General features: G+C 42.5%; 1 protein-coding gene across 44 annotated transcripts in view; it reads right to left on the bottom strand.

Annotated features, from left to right (window-relative positions):
* CEP112 (centrosomal protein 112) overlaps positions 1–26,089 on the bottom strand; it is a 315,095-nt gene that overhangs the window by 178,722 nt on the left and 110,284 nt on the right. For 39 of the 44 annotated variants that reach the window (XR_015146978.1, XR_015146979.1, XM_086355752.1 and 36 more), the window contains one exon: positions 6,596–6,731. The exons of the other annotated variants lie outside the window; for them this stretch is intronic. Coding sequence is in view for 37 of the 39 variants with exons in the window: in XM_086355752.1 (XP_086211878.1) it covers positions 6,596–6,731 (136 nt within the window). In the remaining 2 variants the exon portion in view is untranslated. The remainder of the gene's footprint in view (positions 1–6,595; positions 6,732–26,089) is intronic. 44 annotated transcript variants of the gene reach the window in all.

The following is a 26,089-nucleotide window of genomic DNA, read 5'->3' as shown; positions in this document are numbered from 1 at the left end:
CTGGAGGTCCAGCAATGGGAGAAGCAAACAGAGGGACAGAGAACTGGCGAAGGAAGAAAGAAGACAGAAGATGGCGCTGGTGCAGGGCACAGCGGTGGGGCGTGAAGGTGGACGGACTGCGCGGCGGTTTCCGCATCCACTGCACAGACGCCCTCTCTCAGCCCCAGCTGGTCTTGTTCTACTGCAGCATCACTTGCTGGCTGGGCAGGGTTCGTCGTCGTCGTCGTCTTTTTTTAATTTCTTTCTAGTTGTTTGTTTGCTCCAGTTAACTTGGAAACAGTAACTAGGGGGTTAGCATCTGGATCTTCAAGATGGTTTGATTTTAAAGGGGCCAGTTTTTGCAGAGGAAAGAGGAAGATGGATTTCTAATTTAATGGTTCCTGAGATCACATTCTCTCCAAGTCTTTTTTTTTTTTTTTTAACATTCTCTCTGACTTTTTTTGACATCAGTTCAGTTCAGTTGCTCAGTTGTGTCTGACTCTTTGCGACCCCATGGACTGCAGCACACCAGGCTTCCCTGTCCATCACCAACTCCTGGAACTGACTCAAGCTCATGTCCATTGAGTCAGTGATGCCATCCAAGCATCCCATCCTCTGTCGTCCCCTTCTCCTCCTGCCCTCAGTCCTTCCCAGCATCAGGGTCTTTTCCAATGAGTCAGTTCTTTGCATTAGGTGGCCAAAGTACTGGGAGTTTCAGCTGCAGCATCAGTCCCTCCAATTAATATTCAGGACTGGTTTCCTTTAGGATTGACTGCTTGGCTCTCCTTGCAGTCCAAGGCACTCTCAAGAGTCTTCTCCAACACCACAGTTCAAAAGCATCAATTCTTCGGTGCTCAGCTTTCTTTATAGTCCAACTATATATATATTTTTGACATATAGTTTCTAGTTTTTTTACCCTTGATAAATAACACACAATAAACAACCCTGAACACACATCATGCACACCTTGGAGTCTTGAAAAATAGAATCCTAGAGGTAGGACGGGAAAATGGTTCTTCCCATCCACACTGCTTGATCCTACTACTGCCTGAACCACAGTGTTTGTTAGAGTCTTCTTGCCTGGAGAACCCCACGGACACAGGAGCCTGGCTGCCTACAGTTCGCTGGGTTCCAAGAGTCAAACACAACTGAGTACACAGCACCAGGGAAGCCATCTGGTCCTGGGCTTTTCCTTGCAAAAGGATTTTTAATTGCTAATTAAATATCCTTATCTATCATAGGACAATTTGGACTTTCTATCTCTTCTGTAGACAGTTTCAGTAATTTGCATCTTCCTAGGAATTTGTCCACCTCACCTAAGTTTTTGTTGTTTGTTGGCACCAAGTTTTTAAAGTACCACCTTATAATTATTTCATTTTCTGTAAGATCCGTAGTGGCGTCCTTTCCTTCTGCGTCCCTATAAGATCAGTAGCAGCATCCTTGCCCTCTGCGTCCCTGTAAGATCAGTAGCGGCGTCCTTGCCTTCTACGTCCCTATAAGATCAGTAGCAGCGTCCTTTCCTTCTGCGTCCCTGTAAGATCAGTAGCGGCATCCCTTCCTTCTGCGTCCCTAGCTGCGGTCATTTGTTTCTCCTCGCCTTTTGTATTTTACCCTCAGCAGTCAAGCTAAATTTGTCAATTCTGTTCGATCTTTTCAAAGAACCAACTTTTGGCTTCATTGACTTTCTCTATTTTAATGTTCTCTACTTCTTTGCTTTCCATAAATAAATATATATACTGCATACATATGTAAATATCTGTGATTTCCTTTATTCTGCTTCCCTGAGCAGAAGCCTGCTTTCCCTGGTCTGGTTTCTTAAGACGAAAACTAGGTTACTGATTTGAGAATGTTCCTCTTGGAGATAGATGTTACAAGCTTTTCTCTGAGTACTCTGTTAGCTGCATTCTGTAAATTTTGATATGCCATATTTTCGTTTTAATTCAGTTCAAAGTAATTTCTAATTTTAAGTAATATCTCCTTTACTCCATGAGTTACTCATAAGTGTCTTATTTAATTTCCAAACACACGGTATTCTCCCAGATTTATTATTATTGTTTGTTTCTAATTTATTATCGGGGTCAAGGAACAAATTTTGTATGATTTTAAGATCTGAGTCCTTTTAAGATTTATTGAGAACTGTTTCATGCCAAGCATATGGTGTACCCCAGAGAATGTCCCGTGAGTGCCTGGAGTTACTGTGTGGAGGGCTTTAAATCACCACCAAGTCTGGATACGCTCCTGAGAGGCCCAGCACAGCCAAGGATGGAGACTTGACTGAAACTGGAACCCACCCACAGAAGAAGAGACTTCTGCTCTGGAACAAATCAGGTTGGTACTCTGCCGAAACAAACAAGCTGACGTCATCTGGGGCATCCTAACATCGAAGAGGCACGCAGCACACAGCAGGGGCCCTTGTTTGCAGCTTCTTCCCTCCAGCGGGACTTCTGAGATGTGTCGTCTGTTGCAGGTATCAGCAGCTCATTCCTTTTTATCCCCAAGTCATATTCCATTGTATACACTGCATCTTGACTGTCCTTTCAACTTCTGAGGAATATTCGGGTTGTTCAAGTTTTGGGCTTTTGTGAATAAAGTTGCTGACAACTTTTGTGTACAAGTCTTTGTCTGGATACGACTTCTGTTCTCCTGGTTACACACACAGGACGGGAATGGCTGACAGACGGCTGTGCACGTGGAGCGTTTTTGCACCCGCAGTGTGAAAGCGCCACGTCTGCCCACACCTTTACCTTCACCGGTGTTTGGCAGCCTCAGCGAGTCTTTACAATTCTAACCTTTTCCAAGAGCACGCAGTGGCATCTTCCTGGTTTTAGTTTGCACTTCCTTGACGAATGGTAACACTGAACATCTCTTTATGTGCTTATTAGTCTTCTCTGAGGTGTCCAGATATTCTGCCTATTTTTAACTGGGTTGTTTGTCTTCTTCTTATTGTGTTGTAACATTTCTTTTATATTTTAGATATGAGTTCTTGGAAATATTTGTGAATCCTTTATTTTCCCATTCTCTGGTTTGCCTTAACTTCCTCTTTTTTTTTCAATGGTGTTTTTCAAAAAACAAAAGTTTTTGGTGAATGCAGCAATTTTTTTGATTGAAATTTAATTTCTGGTTTTACTAATAAGCATTGTGGTAAAAATATGTCCTGCTGAGTTTCAGAAATTTATTGGTTTACTGAGTTCTGTAACTGCTCCATTGGAGTAAGAATTTAATATGTCGTATTTAAAGAGTGGGAAGTAGAAATATGGCAGTTTTATAAACTGCTATTGAGATCTCCTATTTGTTTAGGTTTTGCCCCCCTGAGCAGTCAAGAATGGAGAAAAATTTATTAAAGCACCCCATGACTATGTCAATTTTTTCCTGTATTCCTTATATCTTTTCATAAGGACTCTTGTCTTTCTCAAGCAAAAATATATTCCTTTGTCCAGTTTATTGACTTGTGTTGATGTTAATTTATATGACAGTATTACATTTTCTTTTATTCTGAATACAAGTGATAAAACATATTTTCTATATATAACTTTTGTGTAACTTTTAGTTGTGCCTTTTATAAATAGCATATACTCATTTAAGTCAGCTAATCAATACCTTTCTTACTAAAAAAATTTAACCTATCACTGTTTATTCCTACAGTTACATACTCTGTCTTATTTTGGACATTTTGTTCTGTTTCTACCTCTATTCCTTTGGCAATATCTCAAGTTTTGCTTTTATCTTCTCTAGATTTTTATGAGGATGTAGCATCTTGTTTGGAGAAGGCAATGGCACCCCACTCCAGTACTCTTGCCTGGAAAATCCCATGGACGGAGGAGCCTGATGGGCTGCAGTCCATGGGCTCGCTAGGAGTCGGACACGACTAAGCGACTTCACTTTCACTTTTCACTTTCATGCATTGGAGAAGGCAATGGCAACCCACTCCAGTGTTCTTGCCTGGAGAATCCCAGGGATGGGGGAGCCTGGTGGGCTTCCGTCTATGGGGTCGCACAGAGTTGGACACGACTGAAGTGACTTAGCGTAGCGTAGCATAGCACAGCATGTTGTTAACTTTGTTAATGCCTGTTTACCGCATCTAAAGAGCATTTCAGCCTACAGCCCTCACCTCGCGATGAACCTCTGAGTCTCATCTTCTAGGGCAGAGTGCTGGCCCCTGGGCTCCCCGCAACCCGATCCAGGCTTCGTGAACTTTACTAATGCGACCTGAGGATTCAGATTATCTGTTGTTATTGAATTTGCATTTTCTATTCTAGACACCTTCTGCGGCAAGATCAGCATTCTATCTCACGACTACAGGTGTGACGATCAGTTGATTTTGCTTTTATTTTGTTGGATTGCACTGTTCTCGGCTCAGCCTTTACTATGATGGTTTCCCTGCATGCTGGGTGTCTTCTGCTGCATCTCTGAATTGATATAATTTTTTTCCAGAAAAGAAACAATCAGTATACATTATGTGAACTCTTACTAATAAAATGTTTTTCTGTTGATTTTGGAAGTGAGAAGCTCCTTGGTTATGTATAAAATCGGGTCATAGCCTTTCTCCTTCAAAACTCCATTATTTCTCCGATTTCTTTTCCAGTTTCATTCTGCCTAGAAACTTATTGGATTTCCATTTTATTCTTGACGTTCAGTACTTTTGCAAATGGTATGTAGCTTTAATTGCATTAATTGTACTTGATGTATGTGCCTCTTTCATACAGGTCATGTGTTCTCATTAAAGGTACTACTACTCTGAGGTTGTTTCTCCCCCCCTGAATTCTACAGTAGACTGTTTTCAAAAGTGTGCTTTTATTCTGTGACTGCTGGATACAAACGCCTTTTTTTTGTTCTATAAAATGTTTCCACCAGTCCCATATTGTTTGCTGTTTTTCTCCTGACCCATTATTGGGCAGTTTGTTAATATTGCATCACCAACCCCCAAAAGTGTATTTATTGAGCCAAAGGTGCCTGCCGTAGTTTCAGCTTTTATGGGAAAGTTGTACTGTCAGCCTTGGCACTTTCAAAAGCCCCTTTTTTAGCCTTCTTCAGGGCATACTCAAAACTTCTTGCCAGGGGCCCCCTCCTTCAATATTGTCTGTATTCCTTTAAACGTTAAGCTGATCAAAGAGTTCCCTGTGAGCTCCACTGCACATCTGAGCAGATATGCCTCCTCCAGGCCTGGCCTCTGATCACAGCAGGGAGCTGGGAAGAGACGCACGTCCAGGAGTGGGCACCGAACGGCCCTCCTTCCAGCTGCAAACTCTACCAGGAGTCTGGCTTTCACCCAAGGCAGTGAGTGCGGGTCTCAAACCTTGCTCTCAGGACCCAGGTCCACACAATCCAAATCAAGGAAATAATAAGGAAGCACAGTTCCAGTTTTGTAAACCCCACAGGCTCTGCCCATGACCTTCCACAGGGAAGTTTCTACCACCTGTGAGTGCTCAGGCCTCCTGAGGAAGAAAACTGCAGCTGAAAATGAAATCACAAACAAGTATTGTAACACTCTTAATAATTAAGAAAGCCTGGAAATCAACTAAATGCTCTTGAATAGTGGAGCTGATAAATAAAATATGGTATATTCATATGATAAAACACATACGATGTTAAAAGCATTGCACTAAATCAACAGGCCACAGCTATACAAAATTCAGTGTAAAAGTGCAAACAAGACTGAGACATAAAATCTGTAGTCTTTAACTTTTCAAAAATGGAGGCACAGAAATTACACATATATGTATACATGTACACGCATGTGACACTTACAGACACTACGCGTGCATGTGAAAGTACAAACACACTGAAATGATACACACCGCACTAATTATAGTGTGAGCGCTCCTGAAAAGACCAGGAGAGAGACGGGAGAATAACATGATTAGACTGGAAATGCAAAGCAAAAGGAAACTACACCTGTAACATTTTATTTAAGTAACTGGCGTGGACAATTGTTGATTCTTCATGATGTGTATCTAGGCATCTCTTTCCTTTATTCTTCTATAAATTTTTAAATTTTTTCTCAGAACTATAAAACATACCACTTACATAAGAACCGGGGATAGCCACTGTCCTCCTGAAATGCCACTTAAAAATAATTTGCCATAACTGACCAATGCAACACCACCTATGGCACATGAACAGACACAGAGGAGGGTAACTTGAGGCCTCGCTCTGGAGACAATGGCCGGTCATGGGTTTCATCTGTACGCTGCCCCGTGTCCCAAAGCCTGGCACAGTCTGGCCACAGCTGCGTCCACGGACAGGACTTTGAATGGTTTCTGGCACTGCTTTCCAGAGGAATCGGGGCACTGAGGGGGAGGAGGGCCCTCAGCCCCTCTCACCAGGCTCTGCCCACTCCCCACCACCAGGAGCAGCTGAGCAGAGTCCCTCCCACGGCCCAGGAAGGCCACCCCATGGGGAGGGCAGCCGGCTGGGCCCTCCTCCAGGGCTCTTGTCTTGGCCAAGAGGAGCTGCCCGTCCTTCCGGGGCTCTGCAGGTGGGGGGTGTCCACCCCGGCCCTCACCTGAAGCCCCGACCCCGACATGGTGGCCTAACCCTGGCAGAGCCTTCTGAGCTGGTAAACACGCTGCTTCCCACAGGAGACCTGCACGTCTCCGCCCCAGAGGCAGCCTCTCACCTGCTCCTTCATCTCCGCGTAGACCTTCTCCGAGTTCAGCTCCACCTGCCGCTTGAACTCCTCCAGCGCGGCGTCCGCCTGCTGCGCCTGCAGCCTCTGCCCCTCGCTCACCCGGGTCAGCTGCTCCTCCTTCTCCCTGGGAAGGCCACACGGGCCACAGAGTTAACGCACAACCAAAGAACCAGGTTTGATCAAAGAACAAGCTTTCATCCTCTCTCAAGTACAGACCAGACTTCTATCTGAAGTATCCAAATGCTATAAAACCTCTCTTCAAAAGACGACAGTAACACGACTTGTCTCAGGAAAGAAGGATATAAGCACATAATGTGTGTTCTGATAAGGACACACCGGCTTCCAACAACTTCCCTAGAACAAGACTGTTATCACCAGGGCCCTCCATCACCCGACGGACGGAGCAGTGAAGTGCGGTCCAGCCACACAGTGGGCCAGCACTCAGCCTCAGAAAGGCATGCAGCGTGGACGCCCCTGCACACGGACAAATCTCGAAAACACTGCCGCGTTACAGGAGCCAGACTCAAGGGCACACGCTTACGTACCACACGATTCTATCTATGAGGAACATCCGGAACAGACAAACCCATAGAGACAGGGAAAGCAGGTCAGTGGTCAGCACGGGCCGGGGGGCGGGGGTGGGCAGTGCTGCTCACGCACGGGCGCTGGGGGTGACAAGCGCACTGGACTTGGAGAGTGGCGATGCCGCGCGTCTTTGTGGATATGCTAGAATCTGCTAAACTGTGCACCTTGAAAGGGTGAGTCTTACAGTATGTGGGTAACGTCTCAACTGAAAAAGCACGAGGTACCACAGGACCGCCTCCAACACGCACACCCGGCAGACGCTGACCTGCAGGGTGACGGGCAGGGGGCGCCATGCCGGCCTGACAACCTCCTGCCCACAGTGGGCTCGCCTCAGAGAACCGTAACTACGTTTCTTTGTACCTTGAAATAAAATCAAATAGTCAGGAAGGTCCACCAACCGAAGAGGCATCTCTGCATGCTGACAGAAGATAAAGTAAGACTTCAGGGTATAAACATGTGAGTGTTAATACTGGCCGCTGCTGAGCTCTGACTGGGCGCCAGGCACTGTAAACGATTTGAACGCGTCTTCTCTCCTTTATGTCCAGCTTCTATAAGGCATTTCCATACCCCTACCTTTGCAGAACTGGAGACCGGGGCTGAGAGGCTGTCCCCGAGGCCCCACGGCACTGGTGGGCCAAGCGGGACTTGTGCCCGGCGCCCCCGTGGAGCCCGTGCACTGCTGCTCTCTGGGGCTTTCCAGGTGTCCCTGATGCCACTTCCTGTGCTCAGAACGTGTCCCCAGAAGGAGGTAAGTGCCTCATAAAAGGACCCCTACTGGGTCCCACGGCCTGGAAGCAGGTGGCCACTGTGGCGGAGAGCTGTCACGAGTGCTGGATGGACTTTGCTGCGGCTCGTGGGCCCGGCTGACTGGGAGCGGTCACCCAGAGGCTCCATCCAGAGGACTGTGAGGTGGGTGCTGAGGCAGAGGCTGCAGCTGATGACGAGGGTCCCTCGGAGATCACGAGGTCAGGATGCACAGGAGCTACTCCTCTGCCATGCCCCCCTGGACTAGTTCATCCCATGCTCTCCACACTTGCGGACCATTCAGCAGACTACAAGTCTTCAAAGGGTCACATCTGCATGCTCAGTGTGTTTCATAATAGAAAGGAAAGTATAGTGGACAATATTTGAAAACTTTTGTTTGTTGTTGACTCGGTGATGCCATCCAACCATCTCATCCTCTGTTGTCCCCTTCTCCTCCCGCCTTCAATCTTTCCCAGCATCAGGGTCTTTTCTGATAAGTCAGCTCTTTGCATCAGGTGGCCAAAGTATTGGAGCTTCAGTATCAGTCCTTTCAAGGAATATTCAGGACTGATTTCCTTTAGGATGGACTGGATTGATCTCCTTGCAGTCCAAGGAACTCTCAAGAGTCTTGTCCAGCAGCACAGTTTGAAAGCAATTCTTTGCCACTCAGCCTCTATATGGTCCAACTCTCACATCCATATATGACTACTGGAAAAACCATAGTTTTGACTGTATGGACTTTGTTGGTAAAGTGATGCTTTGCTTTTTAATATGCTGTCTAGGTTTGTTAAGCCATTCTTCCAAGGAGCAAGTGTCTTTTAATTTTGTGGCTGCACTCACTATCCACATTGATTTTGAAGCCCAAGAAAATGAAACATGATGCTAGTCCCATATTTTCCCCATCTGTTTGCCATGAAGTGATGGGACCAGATGCAATGATCTTAGTTTTCTGAATGTTGAGCTTTAGGCCAGCTTTTTCACTCTCCTCTTTCACCTTCATCAAGAGACTCTTTAGTTCTTCTTCACTTTGAAAACTCAGAAAAATTTATAAACCATATAACTTAAAATTATGCACCTTTAATTAGCCAGGAGAAAATTTTAACACATTTTATAAAAATATATGATATATGGCTGAAATATCAACTTTTTCTGTAAATGCTGAAAGTTAGTTGTTCTACATTTTTTGTTCAATAATTCACTTGAGCTACTGTTACTATAAATAGTTTCAATTTAATAGGACAAATATTTTCTCTATTTTATCTCATTTTTAACTACCAAATTTAGTTCATTTACTTTATAATTGACTACAAAAATCAAGGTCCAAAGTTTTATTCATGATCAGTTATATACTGAGACCATAATAAAAATGCTATTTGTTAAACTATAACCTAGTGAAGTAAGGCACACTGCTTCTGACTGATCATTTCTAGCCTGACATCTGATGGATCTGAGGGCAGTACACCCTTCTGTGGACATTCCGCATAATCACACGAAGCCCATCCCTCGGCCAGATCCTGTGCATGATGATGAAGAAACACATGATGCTGTGCTGAAAACCAGATCAGAAGAAAGAAGTGAACACTCAGTGCCAGGACCCACGATAGAACGACTTGGTGAAATGTTCTTCAGTACTAAGCATCATCGGAATCCTCGTGGACAGAATCGTAGACGTTGTAAGAAACTGAACCCTCCAGAAGACAGATGACGCTGAGGTTTCCAGGAATCAAAGAGGAACGTCATCCTGCATCCCCTTTGCCACTTGAGAAAATGCAATCTGGCATATTCATGGGTATGTCATTTGTTGCTGTTGTTGTTTCGTCACTAAGTCATTTCTGACTCTTCTGTGAACCTGTAGACTGTAGCACACCAGGCTCCTCTGTCCATGGGATTTCCCAGGCCAAAATACTGGAGTGGGTTGCCATTTCCTCTCCAAGGGACGTCCCCAACCCAGGAATTGGACCTGTGCTTCCTGACCATCTCCTGCATTGGCAGGTGGATTCTCCACCACTGAGCCACCAGGGACGTCCAATGTGTTCAGTTCAGTTGCTCAGTCGTGTCTGACTGTTTGCGACCCCATCGACTGCAGTACTCCAGGCTTCTCTATCTTTCACCAATTCCCAGAGCTTGCTCAAACTCATGTCCATTGAGTTGGTGATGCCATCCAACCATCTCATCCTCTGTCATCCCCTTCTTCTCCTGCCTTCAATCTTTCCCAGCATCAGGATCTTTTCCAAGGAGTCAACTCTTCACATCAGGTGGCCAAAGTATTGCAGCTTTCAGATTCGGTCCTTCCAATGAATATTCAGGACTGATTTCCCTTAGGATTGACTACTTGGATCTCCTTGCAGTCCAAGGGACTCTCAAGAGTCTTCTCTAACACCACAGTTCAAAAGCATCAATTCTTCGGAGCTCAGCTTTCTTTATTAGTCCAACTCTCTCATCCATACATGACCACTGGAAAAAACCATAACCTTGACTAGACTGTTGTATAGTAACATTAATAATAATAAATGTCTTTTCACATATTAAAAAATATTTACAGATAGGAAATATTGTTTTATATTAAAATATTGCTTTCCATTTAATATTAAATAGAAGACACAAGGAAATGAGTGAAGCCTCTCAATTCATTTTTAGTCCCACCTCACCTACAAAGCTGTAGAAGGCAATGGCACCCCACTCCAGTACTCTTGCCTGGAAAATCCCATGGACGGAGGAGCCTGGTGGGCTGCAGTCCATGGGGTTGCGAAGAGTTGGACATGACTGAGGGACTTCACTTTCACTTTTCACTTTCATGCATTGGCGAAGGAAATGGCAACCCACTGCAGTGTTCTTGCCTGGAGAATCCCAGGAACGGGGGAGCCTGGTGGGCTACCGTCTATGGGGTCGCACAGAGTCGGATACGACTGAAGGGACTTAGCAGCAGCAGCATCACCTACAAAGCTAATTTAGTGGTGAAGTTAAACACCACAGAAGGCACCACTCAGTAAGTCAATATTTCTGTCCAGTTAAACCATGCAAACACATTGAGCCCCATTCATACTTTGAAATCTTCTGTCTTAACATAAAATATGTCTTATTTAAATAAAAGATGATATTCATTTTAATGAGGTGTCATTTTAATTTCCATCAAAGTAATGAAATAGCAGTGAAATTTTTCAGCACTTGAAAAAGAGAAGGGTCTGCTCCTCAATAATATAAGACCAGTATTTCCTTTTACCATGATTCCAAATAATGTGCCCTGTAAGAAGCAAAAAAAAAAAAAAAAAAACGACTTTGAAGATTATTTTTTCGGTGGAGCTAGCTGTGGAGCTGAGTGTAAATGCATCACTCAAATGCCTTAAAGATGTGCCTCCGTGAAGATAAAAAGGTGGGAAGAAAATTTCCTTTTTAACTCTGATTTATTTATAAAATGCAGTAAATTTTCCTCGTCTGAGTATATAAAGCATAAAGAAGAAAGAAGCTGCATTCTTATACAACCACAAGCCAGTTCAGATTAAAGGATGTTCTGAAGACCATGATTATTCCAAACAGGCAATAAAATGTAGGAGACTAATGGACTACAATTTACTATTTCTTGAGCTTTGAAAGCTAACATTTATATGTTCAGGCCAACCTTAATTTGAAAATCTTCCCTTTGCACATTTCTGCACCAGCACTTTTGATAATGATGGCAGAGACCCAACATACATCCACAGGCTTCACATTACAGCAGACTTCATCTGCTGCCAGCCTGGCCTCTCCACCGGAGGCCCCAAGGAAAACAAAACAGAACAAAGCACTTCCAACAGGCCTGGAAACCATAGCGGAGTCTCCACTCCCTCCCCAGCTAGGGTGAAAAACAAGACTTCTAGCAGCTATATCCTCTATACTCACGGCTGCTATTGGCACGTAAGCTGCTGATAGTGAGTCATTCAGAAACTATGACTTTCAAGGCACTCAAAATAATACCTTTCGCTAACCATGAGCAATAAATAGACTTCTTTTGCCTCTTCTTTGTGTGACCAAGACCAATGGTCTCTGCTAAATTCTTGTTAAAAATGATAAATGCTGTGGACACATCTAAACATTTGACACTTCAAGGGTTAGACACGAACACCAGTGAAATGGAAATTAACAGTGGTCTTAATATTGAAAAGCTGACAATACTCCTCAAACTGATCTACAGATTCAACCCAACCACTGTCAGAATCCCAGATGACGTTTTGCTGAAATTAATAAGTTGATCCTAAAATTCATATGGAAATACAAAGGACTCAGAATAGGCAAAACTATTTTGAAAAAGAACAAAGTTGGAGGACTCGCATGTCTGTATTTGTAGCAATCACTGTGCTGTACAGCAGAAGCTAACACAACACACTTCAGTAAAAAATAATATAAAGTAACAAGTAAATAAAAATAGGTGAAGAATCCTCATAGGTTATTTCTCCAAAGAAGATGTATAATTAGCCAAAAAATACATGAGCAGACTCTCAGTATCTTAAAAAAAAAAAAAAGGAACTGCAAATGAACGTCCCCACGAGGAGCCATCACCCACTTCCAGGACAGCTGTGCTCAAAAGACATCGAGGAACAAGCGTTATTGTTTCGTTTTGTTTCCCATTTACCGGCCTGGATGTTACTGAGCTGCTTCAATTAGCATAACTTTGTCTTCCATGAAACTGGAAAATTTGGGGCCATGACTTTTTCAAATATTTTTCTGTTCTATTACTCTCTTCCCTCTGCTTCTGTGACTCAAATGAAATATATTTTATACATCGGTATTACCCTGCAAGTGTCTGCAGCTGTATTTTTTTCAATAAGTTTTCTCATTGTCCTCAGATTGACTTATTTCTATTAACTTATCTTCACGTTCTTTTTTTAATCTTCATTCTGGTGTTATATTCAGGCTATGTTTTAAACCTCAAATGTTGTATTTTCCACTGTTTTCCTGTTGAAAGTTCTCAGATTTTCATTCATTACTACCAATTTTTCTTGAAGTTCCTGTGCATAGCTACTTTAAATTTTGATCCACTGATTCTAGTATCTAATTTATCCTGAGGTAGTCTCCGTTGCTTACATTTTCTGTTGAGGATAAAAAGGTCATGTTATCCTAATTGAAAGTAATTAGGTCACGTGTTATCCTGATTCTTTGTGTGTCGAGTCATTTTAGCTTCTGTCTTTATGAGTGACACAGAGCGGACAGTCTGGATTCTATTCTTTCCTCTGAGTAGTACTGAATGATCATTTTCATTACTTGTTTATAGCAGGCAGTTAACTTGGCTGAATTCAAACTACAAACCTTGTCTCCCGTGTAAGGAGCAGAAGCTCATCTATAAATCCACTCTGTTAGCCTGACTTGGGCTTTGGAGTCTTGAGGGTCGGGCAGACATATGCACCAGGGAAGTAGGCTCCTTTGTTTCTTGGTGTCTCCATCTTACTTTGCCAGTGGCTACAACTGCCCATCCTTTCATCTGGCTCTTCAAGCACCAAGATGGCAAGTATGTACCCGAGTTCTAGCTGTCTCACGTGGCATCAAAACTGGTCATTGCTGTAAAAACGGGAAGTCCACGTTCCCTTCTTCTAGGTGTGCCTTGCCTCCCGTGTCTCCTTCTGCATATTCACCCTCTGGGTCTGAAGGTTATGTCTGAACAGAGTTTATACCTGGGGGAGGATCAGTTTTACAGGAGCCTACCTGGCCATCTCTTCTTGGTTGTTTTGACTGACTGGCAGATTACTAGTCATTCTTTAGGGGCTCAGCTGTTAACTCTTCAGATAGAATTGCTAGCTGCTTCTTACTTTCATCCTTGTTAGCACTTTTTATATACTGCTACTATAGCATTTCATATAAACTATTAGCTTCCCAGGTGGCGCAGTGGCCAATGCAGGAGGTGCAGGAGACCAGGGTTCAATCCCTGGGTTGGGAAGATCCCCTGGAGGAGGCATGGCAACTCACTCCAGTATTCTTGCCTGGAAAATCCTAGGTACAAAGAAGCCTGGTGGGCTACAGTCCTTAGGGTCGCAAGAGATGGACACTCACACCTCGGCAAATAAAAAAACGACTGAAATTTTTATGGTGAAATAAGAAAACTCTGGGAAAATGATCCTTAAAAATAGAACAGCTTTAGTGTACAGTGAAGAAAAATCCCTCTAAAATCTTTCAACTTTCACTTTAAACTTCAAATAAATCTCAAATTTAATGTTGCCTCCTTTCATGTTTCCTATATGTAACGAAGTACTGATTAAAAGTTCTACATATAAATTATGTATAATATATGCAAAGCTACATGCGTGCCCATCGATTCATCCTACTTTATAGGCAGTAATATATCAGTAAATAACGAGGAAACACATGTTCCTCCTATGAAATGACAAAGTCTAAACACCGTGAAGTAGGTGCAGGACCATTCTTGTTACTGTGGAGAGAAAGGCGGTGTGAAGTCATTCAAGCAGAATGATAAGTAAACCAAAGCCAGATCAAAGGAATAAAGAAGAAAGGCTGAAATGTGAGGCTGGAATATTTATTTCCTTCAAAACCCCATCCATGCCTTGTCCCTGGGCAGTTCAGTATTTCAAAGTAGCTGGAAAATATTCTCACTTACATTCATCACTGTGCACAAGCACACGAAATTTTAAGTAGGCAAATTTCTCTTTATTTACCAAATATAAATGTAACATTTATCACTGAGAGAAAATTTTCTGCTTATCATAAATGATTTCTAAATTATGTGAAATGTATTTCAAAGCCACAGTAGATATTTTCTAGTACTTTACTGAATGATGTTGCTACAGACTATAACATTTTATAATGTAACCATAATTTTTAATGGTTTTGCAAATGAGGAAAGAGTGAACATTGAGTGATTTCTATACTCATTACATTTAGAGCAGTTCATACATTATTTCATTTCATTATATAACTATAAAAAATTATTTTTTCACAAAATAAAACAATGAAATTTAGAAGAGTTAAGTGTTTACCCAAGTTTATATACTAAATGGCAAAATAAGAAGTTAAAACAGCCCACCTGACTTCAAAGTTGTTCTATTACTTTAAATCTGTGTGTGTGTGTGTGTGTGTGTGTATAACACATGTATTTAACTAAATCACTGTTCAACATTAATTAACTAAGCCCTTAATATAATTTATCCTTTATAACATTAATATTTGTATAACAAATAACTTTTACAACATTTGAAAACTAAAATGTCCATCAAGCATTTACTTAACACTGTATGCTGAGATGTGAGCTTGGTGCTAGAAATACAGAAATAATCAAGACACTGTCCCTGCTTCCAAAATGGGAAGAAAGATGCTCTATGTTGTTCTCAGTGTGATAAACCTGCACAAAGATATGAATGCAACACTCCGAACAAAGGCCAGAGGAGCTCACTGTGCTTGGAGTAAAACAGTAAAGCTTTATAAAGGGCACAGCGCTTTGGTAAGGTCACCACTAAGGATGTTTAAGAGGTATTGTATATAGGGGTGGGTGTGTGTGTGTGTGTGTGTGTGTGTGTGTGTATGTACACGTTGCTGTTGCTTAGTCACTAAGTCGCTGACTCTCTGCGACCCCGTGGGCTGTAGCCCGCCAGGCTCCTCTGTCCATGGGGATTCTCCAGGCAAGAACACTGGACTAGGTTGCCATTTCCTTCTCCAGGGCATCTCTCCAACCCAGGGAACAAACCTGTGTCTCCTGCACTGGCAGGCAGGTTCTTTGCATACATATTATATGTTAACTGTATGTATATAAATTGAACATGTATTTGTAAAATATATATTTGCATTTCATATTTATGAATTATCTTTTCCTCCTTACCATCATACTTTCCATGAAAAAAGTAAACCTCCATCAGATTTTTCTTTCTCGAGGAAGATGACAGGCAGGGGCACACAATTTCTAAAGCCAGGATTAAGGTCTTCTTGGAGATAAAGCAACATGTAGAACTATTTTTACTGATTATAAACTCTCTATTGATGGCATAAAAGCATGTCACCTGGGTTTGTGCTAGGTTTAAGCACCCACCTATGCATGACCGTCCGGCTGGCCTCTCTGACCACCTCTTCCCCGTCACACCAGGCTTCTCCAAGGACCCCAGTGCCGGTCCCCCATGTGCGCGGTCAGTGCAGTCACCTGCTTGCCCGCCACCACGCGGTGCCCGCCCGCTCATGCACCACTGATGTGTTAACGCCCATTCCGGGCAGGCTCCTGCACAGAGGCTGAGGAGTCACCACTGGGTGAGTCACACCAACTCCTGGGCTACGGGAGCTTCCAGTCTAGCAGGCGCAAGACTGTGAATTGATACACTGCTCTCGGCAAACATTCAATGAAATGAACAAAGGAGAAATACAGGATATTAAGGGTTTGTATAACAGGGAAAAATAAACCTTCCCTAGGAATTAGGATATAAGACAGTGATGTCAAGTCAACTGATGGGTGAGAGGACTGGAGAATCCAGGATAAGGACGTTCCAGAATAAAGGACAAGTGGAGAAGCTGTGAAAGGGAAAGAAAGATTGCTAATTCCTAGAAGAGAACCGGAGCCAAGAAGACACACAGAGAACAGAGAAAGGGGTTGTGATGACGCCGAGAATTACCTCCACTCGCCGCGATTCTAGAGAGAGACAGTTGCCTCGATTCTAGAGGGAGAGTCTCTATAGCTTTACAGAAAAACTACAATGTTTGAAAAATATAATGGATGAGACTAAAGGCAGATTATACGCTGCTGAAGAGAAGATGAGTGAACGTGGAAACCAACCAAAACAAAGCACAGAAAGGAAACCAGAATAACAAAAAGGAAGGAGAGCACGAGTAACCCAATGCATGAGCACTGAGAGCCTCTGAAGGAGACACCAGAGAGAGCTGGCATGGGAAAATGTTTGAAGAAATGATGGCCAAACCCTTTTCAAATTTAGCTAAAATTAAAACCTTACAGATCTAACATGACCTAACTGACACTTACGGAACATTCCATCCAACCACAGCAGAAATATGTCACTTTCAAGAGTAGAATACTTAGCAAAAATAGACTTATTTGGGAACATAAAACAATTCTCAAACATTTTAAAAGGATTCAAGTCATGCAATGCATACTCTCTGATCACAGTGGAATTAAATGTAAAACCTATATAAGAAAGATTTCTATGAAACCCCCAAATAATTGAAAACTAAATATACAAATGTATGGGTCAAAAAAAGAAATAAAATGAGAAGTTAGAAAATATTTTGAACTTAATGAAAACGAACATAAAACATATCAAAATTAAAAAGATGTTTCTAGGGACTGATGCTGAAGCTGAAGTTCAATCCTCAGGCCACCTGATGCAAACAGCTGACTTATTGGAAAAGACCCTGATGCTGGGAAAGACTGAAGGCAGGAGAAGGGGATGCCAGATAACGAGATGGTTGGATGGCATCAGTGACTCAATGGACATGAGTTTGAGCAAGCTCCACGAGATGATGAAGGACAGGGAAGCCTGGTGTGCTGCAGTCCACATGGTTGCAGAGAGTCAGACACAACTGAGCAACTAAACAATCAACAAAGAACTTGAGGTAAGTTTTATAAAATTAAATACTTACATAGAAAAAATTTAAACATACAGATTTCAAATCAACGGCATCCGCTTTCACCTTAATGAATTAGAAAAAGAACAGTAAATTAAACATAAAGTGGGAGGGGAAAAATAATCAGAACAGAAATCAATAAAATAGGAACAGAAAACATTAGACAAAAATCAGTGCAACAAAATCTGGCTCTCTTAATAAAATTGATAAAACTATAGCCAGACTGATCTGGAAAAAGAAATAATACAAATTAACAATATTATGAATGAAAGGTTATGAATGAAGATCACTACAGATTGCATATGTATTAAAGGTAAAGAAGGCAGTTTTATGAAATAAAGAGAAAAAATTTCAATTCATACTTCCTAGCATACACAAGATTAAAAACTATAAAACTTTCAAAAGAAAATAGGAGAAAACCTTTGTGTCTTGAGGTAGGGAAGGAGTTCTCAGCTATGACACTAAAAGCACAATCCATAAAAGAACAAACAAACAAACTGAATTTCATTAAAATTAAAAACACCTGTCCTTTGGCAGAAACTATTAAAAGAATGAAAAGAAAAGCCGCACATTGGGAGAAAATATTTGCAAACCATCTGTCAAAGGACTTGTATCCAATATGAACAAAAGATTCTCAAAACTCAATAACAAGAAAATTAATCCAGTTAAAAAATAGGTTAAATATTTGAATAGACACTGAAGTACAAAACAAAAAAGACATGAAAAGTGTTTACAACACGAGTCTCTAGGGAAATGCAAACTGAAGCCACAACAACTTACTTGTACACACCCGCTGGAACTGCGGAAGCAAAACCATGATGGTACTGCACTTTGACGGGAATCTGGAGGACCTGGAGGCCTCACACACGCCCGTGGGTGTGAAACAGCGCCACCACTTTGGAGACAGTACGGCAGTTTCTCCAAGAGGCGCGCGTACACCTCGCACGTGATCCAGGCGTGTGACTTACGGGTTTTTATCCAAGGGAACAAAATGCAGACGTCTATACGAGGACCTGGACACTGATGTTCACAGACTTTATCTATGGCTTTAGAGCCTTTATCATAGGCTTTATCTGTAATGGCCCCAAGAGTGAAAACAGTGTAAATGTCCATCAGCAGATACACAGATGAAGAACTTACGGTGCATCAATGTGATGGAATATTAGTCGAAAGTATAAAAGAAAGGCCTGCTGATGTGCAGTGCATGGACGGACCTCATCACCATCAAGTCAAGGGCAAGAGGCGGGACCAGCAAGTATACAGACAACACGCTTCCATTTACTCAAAATTCTAGAAACTCAAGTACAGAGACAGCGACAGAAGGGACACTTACGGCTGCCGGCACGTGGCGCGGCAGAAGCGCGGGCAGGAGAGATTACACCGGCGAGAGGACACGTGGGGGTGATTCTGTGCTCACACACACACCTTTCTGGGTTGGCAGTTTCACAAGTGAACACATGTCAAAACATGAGTCTACACTACATGAAATTACTGTTTCAATTATAGCTCAGTAAGACTTAAAATCACCCTTAAATATATGGAAATATGTTTATTCTCACTTAGAGAAAGCAAATTAAGACAATATTGAGAAACTGCTTATCACCTAGCAGAACTTCAAAAAATTTAAAACAGAACAACACTTTCTACCTGGAAGACTAAGTCAAAAGTCACTCTAATATGCAGCCAGTAGACGTTGAATCAGTGCAAACTTCATGAAGGGGACTTTGGCAATACTCAACAAAACTACAAATGTGTTTGTCTTTTCGGGAGAAGGCAATGGCACCCCACTCCAGTACTCTTGCTTGGAAAATCCTATGGACAGAGGAGCCTGGTGGGCTGCCGTCTATGGGGTCGCACAGAGTCGGACACGACTGAGTGACTTAGCAGCAGCAGCGGCAGCAGTTTGTCTTTTCACCCAGCATTCTCATTTCTAAAATTACCCTCAATATAAATTTCAAAGAATACAAAAATACGTATCTACTCGGTTATTCTTTTCAGCACCATTCATCATTGCGAATACTGGATACGACCTCCAGGTCCACAGGCAGGACAGCAGTTGCATAAACTAAGCTTCATCTGCACATCAGTACACTGTGCTGATGCAAGAGCAGTGACTGACTTCCAGTTTATAATAAAGGGGAAAGGAAACTGTACAAATGAAGAGAAAATCATGAGATAAACACCTAAGAGCTCATTTGTGCAAAACACACACAGAGAGGCTTGGCCAGAAGCTGAGGAGACCGGCCGTCTGCAGGGAGGCTGGGAGCAGAGCGGAGCTGGGGACACTGCTCTGCAATCACGCCTTCCGGTCCAGGTCTGATTCTTAAAACCATGCTCATGTTCCACTGACTGAAAAGGAAAGAATAAAACAGGATGGAGGAGGGAAATTCTAAGGTGAAACACCACCATAAAAAGCCTTGTCACACTTCAGATTATTAATAACATAACCACGCAGAGGAGAGAGAAGAAATAGCCAGGGTAACTTCTGAAGACAATACTCGGATCACAAGACTCAGGACAAAGAGAACTCAGAGAAGAATTAAACCACGGCTTTAGGGTTCTTTTTCCCAGAGTATGGTTTATCAATTCAAAAACCACCTCCTGGAATTCAGGAAGTTGAGCTAACAACTTTGCAGATATTGGAAGTCAGGTTTCTCTCTGTCAGAGAAGGGAAGAGCGCATGAGGAGAGGCTAACCTGTAGCATCTCCCTGGAGCTGGAGTCAGTGTGAATTCATGACGCTTATATGTTTAGCTAAATATAGAAGCAGGGGTGGGTATGTGTGTTGGTGTACGTATGTGAATAAACACACATCCGTGCGTGTGGGTGTATGCATCCCTGTTTCCTATTTCTGCCTGCTGAGAGGGGATAAAGGGCATTTCTTTGGAAGTGGAAAACACACCATGAGGTAATTTCTGTCTAATAAGAAATCATAAAAAAAAAAAAAGAAATCATATTGAAGATCATGAACTAATAATACTTGTAAATGAATCACAAGGAAAACAGGACATATAAAACTTTGTAGGATACAATCTCAGCATTTCTTAAAACAATTTAGAGCCTTAAAAGCAGAAGTTAGAAAAAGAAAAGTGTGTGACATCTTTTTTGGGATTACAACGCTCTATGTTAAAGCACAAACAGTGGGAGTCAGAATGTGGGACTAATCTGAGATTCCAGCAGTGGGATTCACACGCATCCTGGTCTGTGTGATAAATTACTCGGTTACGACTATCAAAAGTCTATTTGCATAGGGGACAGACAATTCTCCTTGAAGAGAATTCCTCCTAATGAAAATCAGGTATCATTTCAAGGAGGTAACACAGCCTTTAAAAGATGTGGTAAAAGCATAAAATGTTAACAAGAAAGGCGTGATTACCTCCAGGGAGGGAGAGAGAGAAACCCACACCGATGACACGTTTTCCTTTAATCACAAGATGCACCTTTTGCTGAAAGGGCACCTGTGGGCCGCATGCGTTGCGCTGGCCTCCAGCCCCGCCGCCCCCGACTGGCCTGGAGCGTGAGCGCCTCAGTCAGCTCCTCCGGGGCGAGAGGAGGGCTGAGCTGGGCCGCTACACTACTTCCCCTCCTTGAAATGTCTCAGCTTCTCCCTTGAAATTGCAGATAAGAACAAACAACCACACAAAGTTCTTCTGAGGCTACATGAAGGGAATGTGTTTTAAAATCATTTGTTGACCATAAAACATTAAACAAAGTATTGCTATATTGTATTAGTATTAATTCCTCATCAGGATCACATTTATTTCACCACATCCCACTGCTAAAATCAATCTTGATTATGGTGAAACTCAAGAAGCTAAAAAGTACGAGTTTTGCAAACTTAGTTCTTGAAAAACACATCCAAAAGCCTAAAGATCTCATGTTTCAAATTAAACCTATTGTGTGAAATAGTGTCACAACTGTCTCTGCCGAGGAGGCCTCCTGACGGTCACATTGGACAGACACTCTCAGAGGCAGCGAGAAGGAACGTAGAAGTCCATGAAGACGCTCCCGCAAAGGAGGACTGAGACCAGAGGCTTCCTCCTCAGCTGGAAGCAAGGTCGCTGCAGCTTTCTGTCCTCTCTCTGCGCTTCTCATCCTGCCTCTGGGAGGAGGGCCGTGTCAGCACGCCTGCTGACGCTCAGGAATGCTCAGAATAAAATGGAAACTCTGACTGCTCCCCATCGAAAGTGGTTTCAGATGCTCAAGCAGAAAAGAGAACAGATGGGTCCCCACCGCCACCAGCAGCCATACTGAAGAAAGCTGTTTTCAAGAAGAACATGACATTCACAGCTTCCCAAAGCACAGGGGTAACTGTGCTCAAGATGATGTGAGTGTTTGTATCAATGCAAAGCCGAGAACTTCTCAAGTCTCCTAACAAACGAGAATGTGAAACTCTGGCAGCGCCTTCCACTTGGGGGTTGTGTCCAGGTGCCCAGGCGTGTCCCCATGGGCTGCAGCATGCCACGCCTCCCTGTTCCTCACCATCTCCTGAAGTTTGCCCAAGTGCATATTCATTGCATTGGTGATGCCATCAAACCATCCCATTCTCTGCTGCCCCCTTCTCCTCCTGCCTTCAATCTTTCCTAGCATCATGGTCTTTTCCAACGAGTCGGCTCTTTGCATCAGGTGGCCAAAGTACTGGAGCTTTAGCTTCAGCATCAGTCCTTCCAATGAATATTCAGGGTTGATTTCCTTTAAGATTGACTGGTTTGATCGCCTTGTAGTCCAAGGGACTCTCAGGAGTCTTCTCTGGCACCATTAGTTCAGTTCAGTCACTCAGTTGTGTCCGACTCTTTGCGACCCCATAAAGCGGAGCACGTCAGGCCTCCCTGTCCATCACCAACTCCTGGAGTTCACTCAAACTCATGTCCATTGAGTCGGTAATGCCATCCAGACATCTCATCCTCTGTCGTCCCCTTCTCCTCCTGCCCCCAATCCCGCCCAGCATCAGGGTCTTTTCAAATGAGTCAACTCTTCCCATGAGGTGGCCAAAGTATTGGAGCTTCAGCTTTAGCATCAGTCCTTCCAATGAACACCCAGGACTGATCTCTCCTTTTACAATGGACTGGTTGGATCTCCTTGCAGTCCAAGGGACTCTCAAGAGTCTTCTCCAACACCACAGTTCAAAACCATCAATTCTTTGGTGCTCAGCCTTCTTCACAGTTCAACTCTCACATCCATATATGACCACTGGAAAAACCACAGCCTTGACTAGACAGACCTTTGTTGGCAAAGTAATGTCTCTGATTTTCAACATTCTATCTAGGTTGGTCATAACTTTCCTTCCAAGGAGTAAGCGTCTTTTAATTTCATGGCTTCAATCACCATCTGCAGTGATTTTGGAGCCCCCCAAAATAAAGTCTGACACTGTTTCCACTGTTTCCCCATCTATTTGCCATGAAGTGATGGGACCGGATGCCATGATCTTTGTTTTCTGATTGTTGAGCTTTAAGCCAACTTTTTCACTCTCCTCTTTCACTTTCATCAAGAGGCTTCTTAGTTCCTCTTCACTTTCTGCCATAGGGGTGGTGTCATCTGCATATCTGAGGTTCTTGATATTTCTCCCGGCAATCTTGATTCCAGCTTGTGTTTCTTTCAGCCCAGCGTTTCTCATGAGGTACTCTGCATATAAGTTAAATAAGCAGGCTGACAATATACAGCCTTGACGCGCTCCTTTTCCTATTTGGAACCAGTCTGTTGTTCCATGTCCAGTTCTAACCGTTGCTTCCTGACGTGCATATAGGTTTCCTACTTACTTATCCATAATTTCCAACTTCAAACATAATGGCACAATTTTCAAGAAAACCAAACTATTATATCCCCATTAACTACTTAGAAAATCATTAAAATGAAACATGTTAAATATATAATAAATGTATGTTCACATCACAGCCAAACCTACGAGACAAGTGACTTCCCATTAGGGGTGTCACCAAACTTTTCCTGCTGCACAGGGAGTCTCTCCTCAATAATAACTTCAAACCCCACTACCAAGCAAAGCTACCTGATCACTCACAATAGAGCGAATTATGGAGCAATTAACTCCCAGGTAAAGAACTTGAAATGTTTCTAATTATAATCACACAGCACCCCTTCACAGAGAAAAGGCAAATCAAAGAATCAGACATCAAACGGCCATTAGGTCTTTCAATACAGACCATTTCCAGACGTGGTTTACTCTACACGAAACCTCCTCTGCAGTGTTTTCACTTTTCACTAAGAATAGAGATATATGGTTCAGATTACTCCAGGTCTCTTCAAAGTGCCTTGACATTTGTGTATTCCACACCTAACATGAGTAAATTTTATATCAAGCAATAAAAACTAGAGGCTCCAAATGTTAACAAAGCCTCCAATTTTCAAATTCTCTTGTTAAATTTCATGACCTCAAACTTGGGGGACTATGACTTAGGGAAGGAATAAAGGAAATGCAGTGAGGAAGTAGAAGCAGGTTTTTCTCGCGGATGGAAATGTCTGACACTCACTCATCTGTGTTTACTATGTCTGACACAATCCTTCTTGCAGAAAGCTGGTCGGTGTGCTGCTAACCTCATGACATGGACGTGAACACGTCCCCAGGTGGAGGTTAACTGTAGAGACTGAGACTGGAGTTGCCAGGGTAGAAATGGCGCCAGTGTCACGGTATTAGAGACAGGGCCCTGGAGGCAGACAAGGCGATGGAGAGCAAGGACAGCGCTTCCCATGTGCTCCGTGAACAGTGTCAAGAATCTTTAAAGGAAGGATAAAAGCTCAGGAGGAGCTGGCTGTGCTCTATTATATTAATAAAGCATATCTCACTGGTGTGAAAAATCAAAGAACACTCATGGCAACAGAGAATATGATGATTTTCTGGAGTTAAAAAAAACCATTTGGGAGATCTGAGTCAGCCTTTGATTTACTTATTAATTTTGCAGAAAGCTAACAGTGCTGTGCAGCTCAGGAGGTCACACAGCTCCACGTGGCGAGCTGTCCTCTTGAAAAAGAGGCAAAGACCACAGAGCAAGCTGAGATCAAGGACTGTAAAAAAAAATCAAGTTTCAAGGTCACAAGAAGGTCACTACATGTTTAGGTTTTACTCACACAAACTAATCTACAATTGAATCTACACCAAATTACAATAATTGATTCCAAAAATGATGCCGACTTGCCAAGAGTTGTTCTCATGAGGCGAGGATAAAATGGATGGGAGGGCGCACACTACATCTCAAAAGAATTCTGTCAAAAGTATGTTAAGAACAGTTTTCTTCTTCATACACAAAGTGACATCTGGCTACCATCTCCTGAATAGACTCTTAAATACTTACCAACATACCTACAAAAAGAAAGCGGAAAAATACTTTAAAAATCCCAATAACAAGAACTGAGATGGACAAAGTACTCGGTGAAAAAACTTGAGAGGAATCTCCAATAAATACAGAGCAAACGGAAGCGGATGCTTAGAAAACAACGACGACAAGCTATACAGGCCCACCTGAGAGCAGACGTAAACTGGTCTCAGGAAACAGAAGCTTTGATAAACGAGGAAGGAAGAAATCTTCCTTCCTTCCTCAGGTCAAAGATTCTGTGTCTAAAAAAAAAATAAAATATTTTGGTAGCTGGGATTCCTCCCCAAAGAGGGAGCTGCACAGAAACACGTCCTGATGCTTTATACATATGCTTTATACACGTGCATTCAGAGTCAGGAACTCCCAGAAGACGTGCAGACTGGGAGTAAAGGACAAATGGTGATGCACGGTGTGCAGAAGACTGTGATCTCCATAAAGAAAGTAACATGGATGGACACGAAAAGACACTTGAATTCAAAATGTACTGAGAACGACGGATTCACATTCGTTCAGGAAAAGCAGATACTCATCATCCAGGTTATGAAAAAGTATCTCATCAGTACAGTGAAGTTTCTCTAGATGATATTTCCCCAGAAACTTGGAACTTCACTGGCAGCTGACAAATAATCTCTGTCTACCCACTTGCATATCTCTAAGAGAACATGGAAGATATGCAAGGCGACATGGAGCAGAGGCGACCCGTACCCAGACACGCAGCGCACCACTGTCAGATGGCGGCCACAAAAGCGGAAATGCACGCGTGTGCTCAATAAATAAATCGTCAGGACCAAACAAAATGTACCCTGCTCAAAGTTGAGGAACAATGCAGACAAAGATCAATTAGAATCTGAAAGCTACTGCAGAAGCCAGGGATAGAACCGGGGAAGAAAACATTCTAGACACACAAAAGAAAAACCTATTGATATAATATCCAGAAGAAAATATCAGAAAAACTGTGACATATTGGAAAGGTAGATGACCGTCTTAATGATATAGGGAGTAAAGCCTTAAGAATTAGCTAAGATTTAACATATCAGTAATATTTAAAATGAGGAATGATTAAGATGAAAAGGGATTTAAAAAGAGAAAAATTTAGAGCACAATAACATTTCATAATAAAAATAAAAGAGAGAAGAAATGTAGGTACAGAAAATAAAATCAATAATGCTATAAACCATCTTAAACACATACTCAGAGGCCAAAAAAACTGATGAAAAATATAGTAAAGAAAATCATAAAATGAAGGGATGATAAACGATTTTTTAAATGGATGTGGAAAGAAGTGTTAA

This window comes from Bos grunniens, chromosome 19 (assembly GCF_055505025.1).
Source record: "Bos grunniens cultivar Pamir isolate PY7600 chromosome 19, Bosgru_T2T1.0, whole genome shotgun sequence".
NCBI classification, from domain to species: domain Eukaryota; kingdom Metazoa; phylum Chordata; class Mammalia; order Artiodactyla; family Bovidae; genus Bos; species Bos grunniens.
This window is presented reverse-complemented; position numbering and strand designations above follow the sequence as displayed.